This window comes from Cottoperca gobio, chromosome 3, assembly GCF_900634415.1.
Source record: "Cottoperca gobio chromosome 3, fCotGob3.1, whole genome shotgun sequence".
Lineage (NCBI taxonomy): Eukaryota > Metazoa > Chordata > Actinopteri > Perciformes > Bovichtidae > Cottoperca > Cottoperca gobio.
The window spans coordinates 6,391,747-6,404,797 of NC_041357.1; the positions used below are offsets into that span (position 1 = coordinate 6,391,747).

The 13,051-nt window shown below is 40.2% G+C and overlaps 1 protein-coding gene across 3 annotated transcripts in view; it reads left to right on the forward strand.

Annotated features, from left to right (window-relative positions):
• LOC115006353 (myocyte-specific enhancer factor 2A-like) overlaps positions 1–13,051 on the forward strand; it is a 40,695-nt gene that overhangs the window by 13,090 nt on the left and 14,554 nt on the right. For 2 of the 3 annotated variants that reach the window (XM_029428552.1, XM_029428554.1), the window contains exons 2-3: positions 4,376–4,560; positions 8,375–8,578. In XM_029428552.1, coding sequence (XP_029284412.1) covers positions 4,507–4,560; positions 8,375–8,578 — 258 coding nt within the window. In that variant the 5' untranslated portion in view covers positions 4,376–4,506. Of the gene's footprint in view, positions 1–3,549; positions 3,662–4,375; positions 4,561–8,374; positions 8,579–13,051 lie in introns of those variants that run through there. The other variant, XM_029428553.1, reaches the window with a different exon arrangement.

Here is a 13,051-nt window from a genome sequence, read left to right on the forward strand (position 1 = left end):
TCAGTTTTTTTGCCAGTCCTGCTGTCATCATTCTGTGGTAATGAATACTTTTCTATTACTCGACCATGTGGTCATTTCTAAGTCTCAAAAGGGAGGAAACCCACGCAGGCACAGGGAGACAACGTGCACCCCGAAAGGCCCCAGCTGGCCGGCAGGTTTCGAACACAGAACACTCTTCCTGGCGACGGCACTAAACTACACGCTGTGGTGGCCCACTCCCACTGTGTACACTTCATATTTCCTAAGAACTACCCTGTACAGTCATAGGTCATGGTTTTCTACTCCTACAAACTGAGTAATATGGAGTTAGGTGCCTTGCGTATCAGTGGGAATTATAAGAGATCCTGTCAATTAACAATATCAATTATATCAGTTAATTATCAATTTTCTGATCAATATATTGATCGGTCACACAATTTAAATAGTTACGCATTATGGAAAATATGCTTATTCGCTTTCTTGCAGAGGGTTTGATCAGAAGATCAGTACAGAGCCAAGCTAGCTGTTTCCCCATGTTTCCAGTCTTTATGCTAAGCTAAGCTAACCGTCTCCTGCTTCATATTTAACATACAGATATGGGAATAGTATTGATTTCATCTATCGCTCGACAAGAAAGCAAATTAGCATATTTCCCAAGATTTCCAACTGTTCTTTTAAGCCTGCCATAACCATGCCTGTTGTGTGTGATCAAAAGCACATCAATTATCTTAGAGTGGAGATAAAAATGAGTGAATTTATTTATTGCTATATTAGCCAATCAGAAATAGTGTTTTTAGCTAACAGAGAAGAAAACATGTTTATGTTGTGCTCATCATGCAGTCATGTACAACATTCAGTAACTTTATGTGTAGAAAAATGCTAGATGGAAACACTCATGCTCCATTTACCAAAACAACAATACCTCTGCACTCTGCTTTTGTATAAGCATAACAGATGGGAAATCCTGTACCATCCAACCTTGGAAAAGTGTGTTTCACACCATCACAAAGCATGGTCACGCTTCCAAAGATCCACAGGAATTGGATTTCACGGGTGAGATAAAGAGAAGAGAGTTTGGCTGTGAGGTTCGCTCGGGGGGCTTAACACTTCTTGTTAAGGATACATCCAGAGAGGCGGAGGTATTTGAAGTTAAAGAGAGACGTTGAGAAGGTCAGGCAAGTATAGATTAGAAAGAACTGTTTCATTGATGTTTGATAATTATTTTAAATATTTTTTATTTTACAAGCTGAGGACCTATATAAACATATACCCCACTATGATCAAAGGAAATCATACAGACATCTTACAGATTCATGCAGCATGTGACTCGTATGTAGGTTGTGTTTCAGGCTTTTCACTTCAGTTCAATTTTAAATGGCTTTATTCCAAAGTGCTACATATCCATTTAAATATACGTATACTAACTAGTCCTGAATTACCATAAAATGTTTATTACTCTGTTCTGCTCATTGTATTAGATTAGGTGTCACTTTTCTTTTGAGTGTAATGAAATTACAATATATAACTCAGCCATGTAGATGTTTGTGTGAGTGCTGGTTGCTGCAGCCCGTTGGCTCATCCCGTGGGTTGCATTGATTTTCACGTCAGCAAGATAGAGTTTCTATTGATCTATTGATCAGGACAACTTGTCCGGGGTGTGAGCTGTAGATGTACAACAGGCTCCATCGATGCTGCACAAGACTCTGCAGAGACAGAGATTTATCGTCAAAGAGAGAACATTGTCTATAAACTGGTGGTACATTTGTATTGTATTTGTGTTGTATGCATTCTGTATTCAAGCTTCTACTTCTGACCAACATTACAAAGAATAGTATATATTATTGTCAGACTGGAAGATCTTCACATCTATAGGTTATTGTCATATGTGCTGAATTGAAGAAAGAAAATGGCTAGTCAATTTGAGAGGGGGGACCTCTGCAGATAATTTGGCCCCTGGTAAAAACCTCCCGAACATCTGGATTTTAAGTTATCAAAGAAAGAATCTGAGCAACAACTCCCGTAATCCGACGCTACTTCACGACATCACCAAACTCCAGTTTCGTTTTTGTTTTGATTGCGAGACCCCGAGTGGCCGAAAATGACATAATGTGCATTTAAGTAGTGGCATGAGCAGTATTAGCCATCATTTTAAATACTTAACAGTAATGTCAGTCCCAGTTTCAGTTTTTCAATCCTGGCAGTCAGGTTGATTGTTTTGAAGAAAAGATCAAGGCACGGCACAATAACTCAAATATTACGTCACTTTGTGTGTTGAAGAAGTGCTAGAAAATGCCTTCTGCTTTTCAAGGATTTTGCTATCGAAACGTATAGAGTGACTTCTCTGAAGAACACATGCTGAAAGAAATGTTTCTTTTATCACGGAAAAACAGGAAAAAAATCACTTTTTAAAAAATATTTGTGTCTTGCAATCAAATCATTCAGATTGTTAAACAGCTTGTGACTTTTAAATCCCAAATATGCAAGGAGTCTTCATTTGTTACAGTGTGTACCCTGAACTGACTTGGCAGGGTCAGCTGGGATCTGGTGGTGAACTTGAGGGGTTAGAGCAGGGGTGTCAAACATGTGGCCCGGGGGCCAAAACCGGCCCACCAAAGGGTCCAATCCGGCCCGCGGGATGACTGCAAAGTGTAAAAATTTGTTGTTTTGATCATAAAGTAAAATACTGTTCCAGATGCCTGTGACAAAATGATTTGTGCCTTTGTAGACACACTGTGATCTGTAAGTTGTAATGCACATGTGTAAATGATAAACTGAGGCATAATATTGTTGGAATTGCTCCTTCTTTTCTTAAGAATTTTAAGTTTGTTCATAATGTTTTGTAAAAAAGATAGTTCATTTGTACTTTCTTGCACTAAAACGAAGGGAAACATTTGGAGTTGTCATTACTTATAGGTTATTATGCTCTGATCTTACTGGTCCGGCCCACTTGAGATCAAATTTTACTGTATGTGGCCCCTGAACTAAAATTAGTTTGACACTCTGGGTTAGAGGATAGCGTGCAGTCTCCTTCAAACCACTTGCCATTATATACAACATGGCTCTTAAATGTTCGAGGACAAAAACAATATGAAATTTAAGGACATCTGAGGAAGCTTTCAAACAATCACTCAAACCACTAGATTTTGAATGCATTTCCAATCAACATGGGATTTTCTATTTGATCTGATGTATTCTTCATTTGTGTGCAGTAAGGTGCATTTGAGAGGACTGGCACTCCATTATATTATCTTTTATCAAACATAGCGGCCATTTAAATCAAAAAGTAATCACCAATACATTTCCAGTGGGGCATAACAAATGTATTTCTCCCATCTCCCAACCCTGTGAACTGGGTCTGCAGTGTGGGGGGGGGGGGGGGTTGGTGGCTCAGCTCTGGGATCCACATGCTGCAGTAATCCAGAGAGGGTTAGGATAAAGCCTAGCTTCACCTCACTCTCTGCCTCCTCCCAGATCAGATGAGATTAGAGGAGAGCTAAGGAGCTCTGGGGGAAGGCAGGGCTAAGAAACCAACGCTGAGGCTGAGGAGAGGAGGGACACAGTAAGGCAGGTGGGAGAACTCCTGGAGGAGGAAGAGAGCAGGAGAACACACACAGGTTCAGACTGCAGGGCTGAATACTCGCAGTGGTGCACTTGGAGGACAGTTTGGAGCCAGCTAGACAAGGTGTGTGATGAATATTTAACTCTTGTGGTCTTGCTCAGTCAGTATACTCTTCAATCCTTCTTGGTGTGTTTTATGTAAATCCAATGGTCACAGATTAAAATCCAAAGCAAAAGACTCCTGAGGCCAAAAGGACTTTTCGGAGAGACGATGAAGAACGAAAGGGAATAGCACTCCTGCACTCTGCTGTGGCAGAAATGCTCATGTTCAGTCCCATGTCGGTTGTGCGTTTGTGGGTGGGAAACCTGTGAGAGAAAGTCCTTGTCGCTGGACTACCAAGTCCTGCTGGTTGGTCAGAGGATCTTAATGCACTCCTGGAGAAGCTAGTGCTGTTTATCCTTCAAGGGACACAATTGAATAAAAACTGAAGACTCATTGCAAGAGTGATCCATCAAGTCTAGACAAGCTTACACATAGAAACAGCTGTATGGATGTACTTTATTCATTTCTCTTTCTTAAGCTATTAAGACAATATCCTCTGTTGCTAAGTCTTTCCCACAGTGCAAAGAAGTTCTGTCCACTTGGATTTCTTGATATTGCGATTTGTTTTAGTGCAAGGAATCAATTAGCTTTTGTTAAGTGATGGTCTTGTGAATTTCACTACATGATTTGTGCAAGAGTTTGAATGCACTTGCTGAATGTTTGTGCCACTGTTCATACTGTGATGACTGAATAACTTGATTGGAATTAAGTTGTTTCTGTCTCGCTCTTTTTCAGCAAGCCATGCCAAAGTGATACTGGACTAACAGAGAGAGTGGAACTATGTGTTAAGGATTGTCTGTGGAAGTCTTAACTACCAGGAGCCCACTGATATTCTTCTTCGGCTGTTAGAGGAAGTTGTTTTGGCAATGGGGAGGAAGAAGATCCAGATCACCCGGATCATGGATGAGAGGAACCGGCAGGTCAGTGTCTTCTTTTTCTCTGGTCTCATTTTAACATCTTAGCCATTTAGTTGTATACTTATTCAAAGCCCCTTACAGTACCACAGCAGTATTGTTACCTTGCTATATCAATTTGATTGTAAAAGAAGTGGTCAGCTCTCACATTGAAACTATCAAGTCTAAGGTAAAGAAAAACACTTTATTTCTCTGTAGGGTCCTTTCCATAATGTTGTCAGATATTCTAAATGTCTGAGGAGAAAGTGTCCTCGCTCAGGCGAGATGTTTACCGGCTGCCGGACTCTATTCCCTATATAATAAGGGCTTGTTTGTTTTCAGCACAAAAAAATAAAATAACTACAATTAAAAGACCTGTGCACATAAGCTTCTGTACTATAGAAGCTCCTTCTCCCTCACACTACTCTGTTAAACATTCTGGAGCACAACATCCATCTATACAAAAACACACTGTATAATTTTGCTGTGGTAAACAACATCTAGAGGCAGCTTTGGTTAACCTTCATGAAATGTGATGTGTAGATGTGTGGTCCCAAATCCTGCTAAGATCCCACTCTCATAACTAGGGATATCTCTGCGTTTGAAGATCTATAGGAGCAACAAGCGGAATTAACATTATAAAAGTAGCCCTTTAGAGTTTCATATTAACAGACCAAATATTATTCGGATAAGTATTGACAGGTTCATGAACACTTTACAAAGGGATCCCTCAAGGAGCGTTCTGTGGGTCCCCTCTGGATTCAATCTAAAAAACTCCCAAAGATAAGGCGTTTTACTTTTGAGAGTGCAGCGGTCACAGCTGGTGGTGAAGGCAGTAATTTGGGGTTAGCTGGGTCCGGACGGCACCCTGTCATTAGCAGGGTGGGTCAGCGTTAGGGACACACAGTGGCCTTCTCTCCTCACCGTCTCCTTGCGCAGCCACACTGCTGCCCACTGGAATCCCTCTCTGTCTGTCTCCTCTATATATATCACCCCCAACAGCACAACAAATACCAGCCTGTCTGGAAGGAAGGCGCAGGCTCTGGAAATAGGGATGTGGCTGGAAAATAAATATCTGGGATGATGTTTATATTTGATGTCTGGGTGCCTTGGCCAGAGCCTTTTTAGATAGACACTGCTTTAGCTGTTGTGTGTGTACATCGCTGGAGGCTGCTGTATATTTAGCTTCTTGTACTCTATTTTTGGGAAGTTGGGTTGTGTTCTTGTTTTATCTTTCAAGAGCATAAAAGTGTTTTTAGCAGTTTTTTCAATTTCAAACTATCATACTATTAAACACCATGCAGAATACAGTATATAACAATAGCAGTAGAAAGATGCTCCAGCAATACACCAGCTGTCAGCAGTTTTACGTGTATTCTGAAAGGGGATCTTCGTTATCCCTTTTTATAGAAATCTATTTGCAAGTCATGCTCAAGGAATAATGAACATAATTTCAAACATCATTTAAGAGGTATTGTAACTGTAAAAAACCCACAACTTTAACAGTTCTTGGAATCAGTGAGAACTGTGTACCATTGTACCACGATCATCTCATCTAGTTACTGTAATGAGATGCAGCATTTGTTCAGGGACGCCTGCTGTTCCAAAAGCTTCTGGCATTGGTGCAAATGTGCAAATGAACTTGGTTGGCCATCTGCAGTCTTTACTCCCTAACATTTGATGTTGCAGGACCTCCAACATCTCGCCTGAGCGAGGACACTTTCTCCTCAGACATTTCGAAAACCAAATGGGACATTATATCACGCTCATTGGGAAAATGTTTGAAGAAAATATACTTTTACGAACAAATAGGAGACTAAATTACTTGTTAACGGCACATCGTCGTTCTGTGCTATAAAATATAAAAAACCACAATGCTGTCATGCATATAATGGTACTCTCCTTAGTTCCCTGGGCAAAAGCCTCCAAGTTGTGCTGGGACTGGAGGGCAGCTGTAAGTCACCAGATTCTACACATTTAACCCAACAACTGACTCATGAAGGCTAAAAGATTAAGGGGACCACACAATTCCCAGTGATGGTTAAGAGGTGCTATGGAAAGTAATAAGATGCCAGAATAGAGAAATGTGTTTCTTTAATTCAGGAGCATGTAAGAGCAAGAAGAGTGGAACAGTTTGGGAGGGGTGTGGATGTTTTCTTCTGAATAGATTGAGCAAACAGTTTTTTGAAAAAGAAGAAGCTGCGCAGCATACGATTGTCACTGTTATGAATGAAGCTTCCTAGCTATGAACTATTCGGTACAGCCCTATAATTTACCCTCAGTGATTTGCAACTTTTTGGCAGAATACAAACACCTCAAGCTTTTGGATACACTGAATGATTTTCATCAATGATCTGTGGATGGACTACAAATCTACTTAGCATGCAAATGACCTGCTCCGCCGCCGTGTGCCAATATTTAAGTTTTGTAGTATTTGTAGAGTTTTCAGGGTCAATGTAGTACCTATTAGTATTTATATTTCATGTGAAGAAGCAGGACTCTTCACTTCATCAACAACTTCTGACAACTACAGTGCTTTTGAGGAAGTACCTGAACTACTAACAACTCCAGTGAAGCTGCTGCGCAGCCAACACCAGTAAAACACTGTGTTTGAGCTGCAGAGTGCGAATGTGTGGAAATGCAGGAGCAGGCAGACAATGACCAATACCTGATCCTCAGCCTTGCTGGAAATCTTGGAGGTGTGAAGGCAGCTTCTAGATATGTGATGACATGGGTCATGATCCCAGAGGGCATGATGGAAGGAAGACATGCACAGATAAATACAGATGACTCACTGCAGGGAGTTAGCTGTAGTGTTCATGTCGTCAACAAAAAACTATGACTAAATATGTTCGTCAGCGACGTCATTAAACACTCTCTGTGACTTTATCAACTTGCAGTATTGTTGACGAAAAAAGACTAAAATGTAGTTAAAAAATGTTAACTTTACCAAAATCTCTCTTATTTCTGTTGACAAAAGAGGAAATGAAATAGAGAGCCATATCAGAACTACAGCAGCAGCACACAATCATTCAAATGTTTAATATAATCTGATGTCTTAAAAAGACTAAAATGTCAATAGTTTTCATTTAATAAAACTGTAAACTACTAAAATAGTTAAGGTTTTATTTGACTAAGATAAGACTAACATGCCCAGGATTTAAGGAAAATAAATCTTGACAAAATCTTATAAAAACTAACAAAGAAATGTAGCTGCACAGCAAACATTTCTTCAGAGTAAGATCGATGTGTGACTCCAAACATTTTACTTTAGCCTTATATGTATAAGTATGGTATGCTTATAACATAACACTGTATGCTTAGAAGGGTTTCCTTCTCAGATAAAGGTTTACTGAATATGTGGACTTTCATGGAATATGATTACCATCAAGGCTGAACACCTTGATAGTCATCAGTAAAGGAAACATTACTCATTGTTTCCCCACCCACCAAATCAGGTTATTGCCACCCTTTTTTGGTAAACCCCCCTCCTTCCACCTCCTCCCGTGACACAGACACATCTTGAATCACTTTTCTTATCTCTCTACACTACAAGGTTCTGTCAGCAACTCACTGTGTATTTTGATGTAGCTCTTAACAACGCTGAGTTCATTGCCTCATATCAGTTGTTCTGGGTAAGAGCAGCTGCAAAATGCCTGAAAGGAAAACACGTTTCTTTCTGGGATCACATGTTTATTGAGAGTCAGAAGCATTGAAACTAGTAACAAAAACATACATTAATAGACAGAACATTAATGATAATAAACACAAACAACTAATGACAACACAGGAGTGGATGTTGGAAGAAAACTAGCTTGACCCTTGGTTTCTGTGTTTGTAGGTGACCTTCATGAAGAGGAAGTTCGGTCTGATGAAGAAGGCCTATGAGCTCAGCGTTCTGTGTGACTGTGAAATCGCCCTCATCATCTTCAACAGCTCCAACAAGCTGTTCCAGTATGCCAGCACCGACATGGACAAAGTCCTCCTGAAATACACAGAGTACAACGAACCCCACGAGAGCAGAACCAACTCGGACATTGTCGAGGTGAGTGGCAGTGTCAGTTAGTTCAAAAGCTCTTCTCCAGCTCATGTCATGCCAGTGTTGTCTGGAGAGCTTTGACCTGACAAAATACCCAGCGCAGTCTTATTAATGTAAAGTCTGTGAACTTTCTTTTCCCTCTTTGCTATTGAAAGCTATTATCCTGTTGCAGTCAGCGTAAATAGTGTTGCGAGTGCCTGATACAGTAAATGCCTAATTACAAATATGCACCACATTAAACAGCCTGTTTCACATTAATGCTCGAGAAATGTTAGAAAATATCTGATATTCGAAAGACTTTTATAATTTGGGAATTGACACTCTAGACTTGTTTTTTGTTACATTGACAGTTAGAGAGTAAATACAGAGGAACAAATACAAGAGGAACAAATAGACAGTGAAAGAGAGGGATATAAATGAAAGACCTAGCAAGAAGAGGAGAGCGAGAGAGATCTTGGCCTTGTAAAACATCAAATGGAGGATTTATACACAAATTCTTTACTTTCCCATTAGGGTTGAAGACTGACGATGTTAGCATCCATTTAGAGAATAAAAGGAAGGAAATGACTGCAGCTTGTATTTCAGAAGGAAGAGTTTCTAGGAAGTGTAACGGCAGAGGACGTTAAGCTGTTGCTGCCTTAAGTGCTGTCTTACGTCTTTTTAAATGTGGGGCAGTAGAATATATATTCTCAAAGACATTTAATGTGTTTTTGTCATTCGAGGGAACACATAAATGCTAAACTTTATATTACACACAAAGTGTATGCCTAGACTAGCTGTAACGTTTTAGAGGCAGGAGAGACTCAACAAGAATGTCCCTGTGACAACTCAGGCGCTGGAGTAACTTCATGCTGACTTACATGGTACAGAACAATAGGACATCATGAGACAATGAAGACTTAATGTGGTAATACTGGTAAAAAAAAAAAACCTGTGGGAAAATGAAGTCCTTACATCCAATAAGAGTGATTACAAACTAGAGGGGCACTCCGTGAGCACAGCCCTCCACCAGGGCCTTTTCCATAAGTGAAATATAAAGAGTGAATCTGCCACGGGATTCTGATCCACTCAAATATAATGGGCTCTTTCTTGGCCAAAGATTCACCCTTCCACCAGGTTTCATGTAAATCGGGTCAATAGTTGTTCCCTACTGCTGACAAACAGGCAAACAAACCAGGCTGAAAACACAACAGAACTGAAAACTGGCAAAAATAAAATGGAAAATGTAGTTATACTTTTTAATAAAGAGTTTTAATAAACATTTAAAAAGCATACGGTTAAACGTGTAAACATATAATAGGAAAATCCTAATGATTACACATACTTCAAATACGGTACGTTAGAATTTTTAAAATGACTGAATTTGGCAAGATGGTCAACTTTCACCAAAATGTGACAAAAGGTTTGGTACAAAAATGGTGGTTTTGTAACGGTACGATCAAGACAGAAGGAGGGTGGAACTATGGCACGACTCAGAGGCAGATCAATGGAAATAGAAATAGTTTTTACTGAAACCTTGCAGTGGCTATGGTACACGCACAGACAGTTGATCATACAAAGCATGCAGGGGTAATCCAGGAGCAGAGTCGGGTCACGGAAACAGGTTCGGTACACGGGTGGGTACACGGGTGGGTACACGGGTGGGTACACGGGTGGGTACACGGGTGGGTACACGGGTGGGTACACAGCGTAACAGCCCAGCAGACAAGGATCAGGCAAAGACAGAATCAGGTCCCGGAAACAGGGTCGAGGAAGCCGGGGAATCAAACGTTTGGAAAACAGGGAGCAGGAAGACAGGGACTAACGCTAGGACTCTTGACATTAAAGAACGAAGACGAACTGGCAACGAGAGACAAACAAAACACAGACTATACACACCAAGAAGTGAGAGGGAACAACGAGACACAGGTGAGGACACTAAGAACAGATTGGGAACACCTGGGGGTAGGAAGTAGAAACAACAGAGAACAGGTAATTAACAAAATAAAACAGGAAGTACAAACACAACACAAAACATCTAACGAACAGGCCGAGAGCTAATAGGTTTTCTAGTTGGTAGCTGTGTACAGTATGCATGCTAACACTTTGATATTGTTTACGTGTGATGAAGAGTCATTTTTTGCCATTAGCATTGTTGTAAAAAGAGAGATAAAGTGAATGTGTAGCAACTGTAAGCCTTGATAGTTTGTTCATTGTTCATTTTAATGACCAAACATGGCCAGCCTGAGGGGGTGAAAATGAATACAAAATAATAAGAAATGACTGTAATGGCGGAACATCCACCTTGTCAGACTTGTCAGTATATTAGTAGTTATATTTACACTGCTTCAAAATAGAATTAGAAATAGACTGAGCTTTTCACATCATGAATTATACTATTAACTAATTAGTATCAATTATACTAATAATACTAATAAGTTGGTCTACTGGCTACATACTAGATGTTTTCAGGGATAGGATAAGACCCAGCTGTTCACCCGTTGTGTGAGGCCCTTCTTTTGCATCATGGTCCCTGAGCAGCGCTGTCACAGCACGTACTCATTGCGGCTGCAATTAAAAATGAATGGCCATCGTGACTCACGTTCTGGCTGTTTATGTAAGCGCCTAATGCGTGTTTGCCTTGCTGACAGCCTGAATTTACTGCTCACACACACACGCACACACACACACACGCACACGCACACACACACACACACACACACACACACACACACGTATGTCAAGGAAGCTAAACTTCCCAAACTAACTGTGTTTTTCTTTTTCAAAGTGCCTCTTTCCTGTTCCTGAAAAAGAGAGGAGCTTCAGGTTCCAAGTTTGTTTCAGGAGAGTCCAGGCATGGTTTCCAGCTGCTCTCTGTCTTCACTTAGTGTTTTCTATGTTACCAGAATCACACACTCAAACTTAACCTTCCCAAGAAAATCTAACGTTGTTTCTCAAGGGGAATGAGACTGTTATAGAGCTGCAAAGAACAAAAGAAAAGGTCACGCATAATGACTCTAAAAGGCATAATAATGTCTATTCTCCTGCTGTAAACCACAGACATACACCTGCGTTGGCTCTGTAAGCCATTAGCTGGGTTTGTTTTGCCTACTTTGAGCCCTTATTTGCATTGTCCCACATCTATTACGCAGATAAACAAGCTCGTTAAAACATAGCCTGGAAAGTGAGAGATTGATCTTTTACATATCGGTCAGACCATTTGCAACATTACGCACAACATTTGACTGTGTACAAGTACAACCCCACTGGCTGCAACAGGCTTCCTGTGTCATTGTCATTGTTGGATGGAACCTGATGTTGGCTGATGATTATCTCTCATTTTCACACACATAGATCATACTCTTAACTCTTAGCTTTTGTTGGTATTGTCTAGTCGAATTGCAATGTGATATCTCCTCGCTTATATAATTATAAGGCAGCTGTTACTGGGTTTCTTTCCATTTTCAAACAACATATTTGTATAAACAATGGATGGATGTTTCCCATTGCACTGACTGACATCTGAGAACTAATGATGCAGATGTGCTGTCTTAGCAGCTGCTAACTCATAGTGTGTTACTGACCAGAGAAACGTACATATCGTACACAGTCAGCTTTCCACCTTTAATGTTGTAAAGGCATGGTTTGACATTTTGGGGAATAAGCTTATTAGAAGATTGATACCACACTGCTGAGAAATAATCCGGCACATAACCCTCATTTTTATTTGTTTATTTTGTACATACTAAACAACAATATTTAATAAGTTAATACGATTCCTGGTGTTCGCCCCAGCGTTGCCAACATAGCAACGTTAGATTAGATTTTATTAAACCCCCTTTTTAGAGATGTTTTTCTTTAAAAAAGCGCCTAGCAACAAATCTAACGACTTCTAGGGCAGACATTAACTCCTCTCCCATCAGTAGAATTGCCAATATTTCTCTGTGACTATTCTCTCATGTGGCTGTGGCTCTCTGACCGTTCAATGAGGGGGGGGGGGGGGCAGCACCTTAAGGTGACCAATCATCAGCCTGTATGCACCTAACAACCAACTTTTGACCCCCATTGTTTGTCCAGGAAACCTGTCATCTTTCTTTTTGTTAATGTATCTTGACGATTTAAATGTTTCTTTTCTCAAAATACACAGGGCTTCCAAGAGTGAGTTTATTCCACTGTCAGGATACTTTCTATATTCATGGTAATACAAGTTCCACCTTTCATAAAAAAGGGTTTTAAATTAGAGGTAGATTTAGATGCATATTGATGAGAGGAGAATTGTATGACTATGGATATGCAAAGATTTATAAGCAAAACTGACTTTTAATTTCAGTTTGACTTTAAGAAATAACTTTTGAAACACACTATCTCCATACAGAGCAGATAAAAGTGTAACGTCAACCTAAAAGGAAGTTGGATTCCAGGAGACCTTTTTTATTTTATTTTACTGATGATAGTCCGCCAGCTAAAACAACTACAAAGCCAGTGGACTGGTCAGCTAAT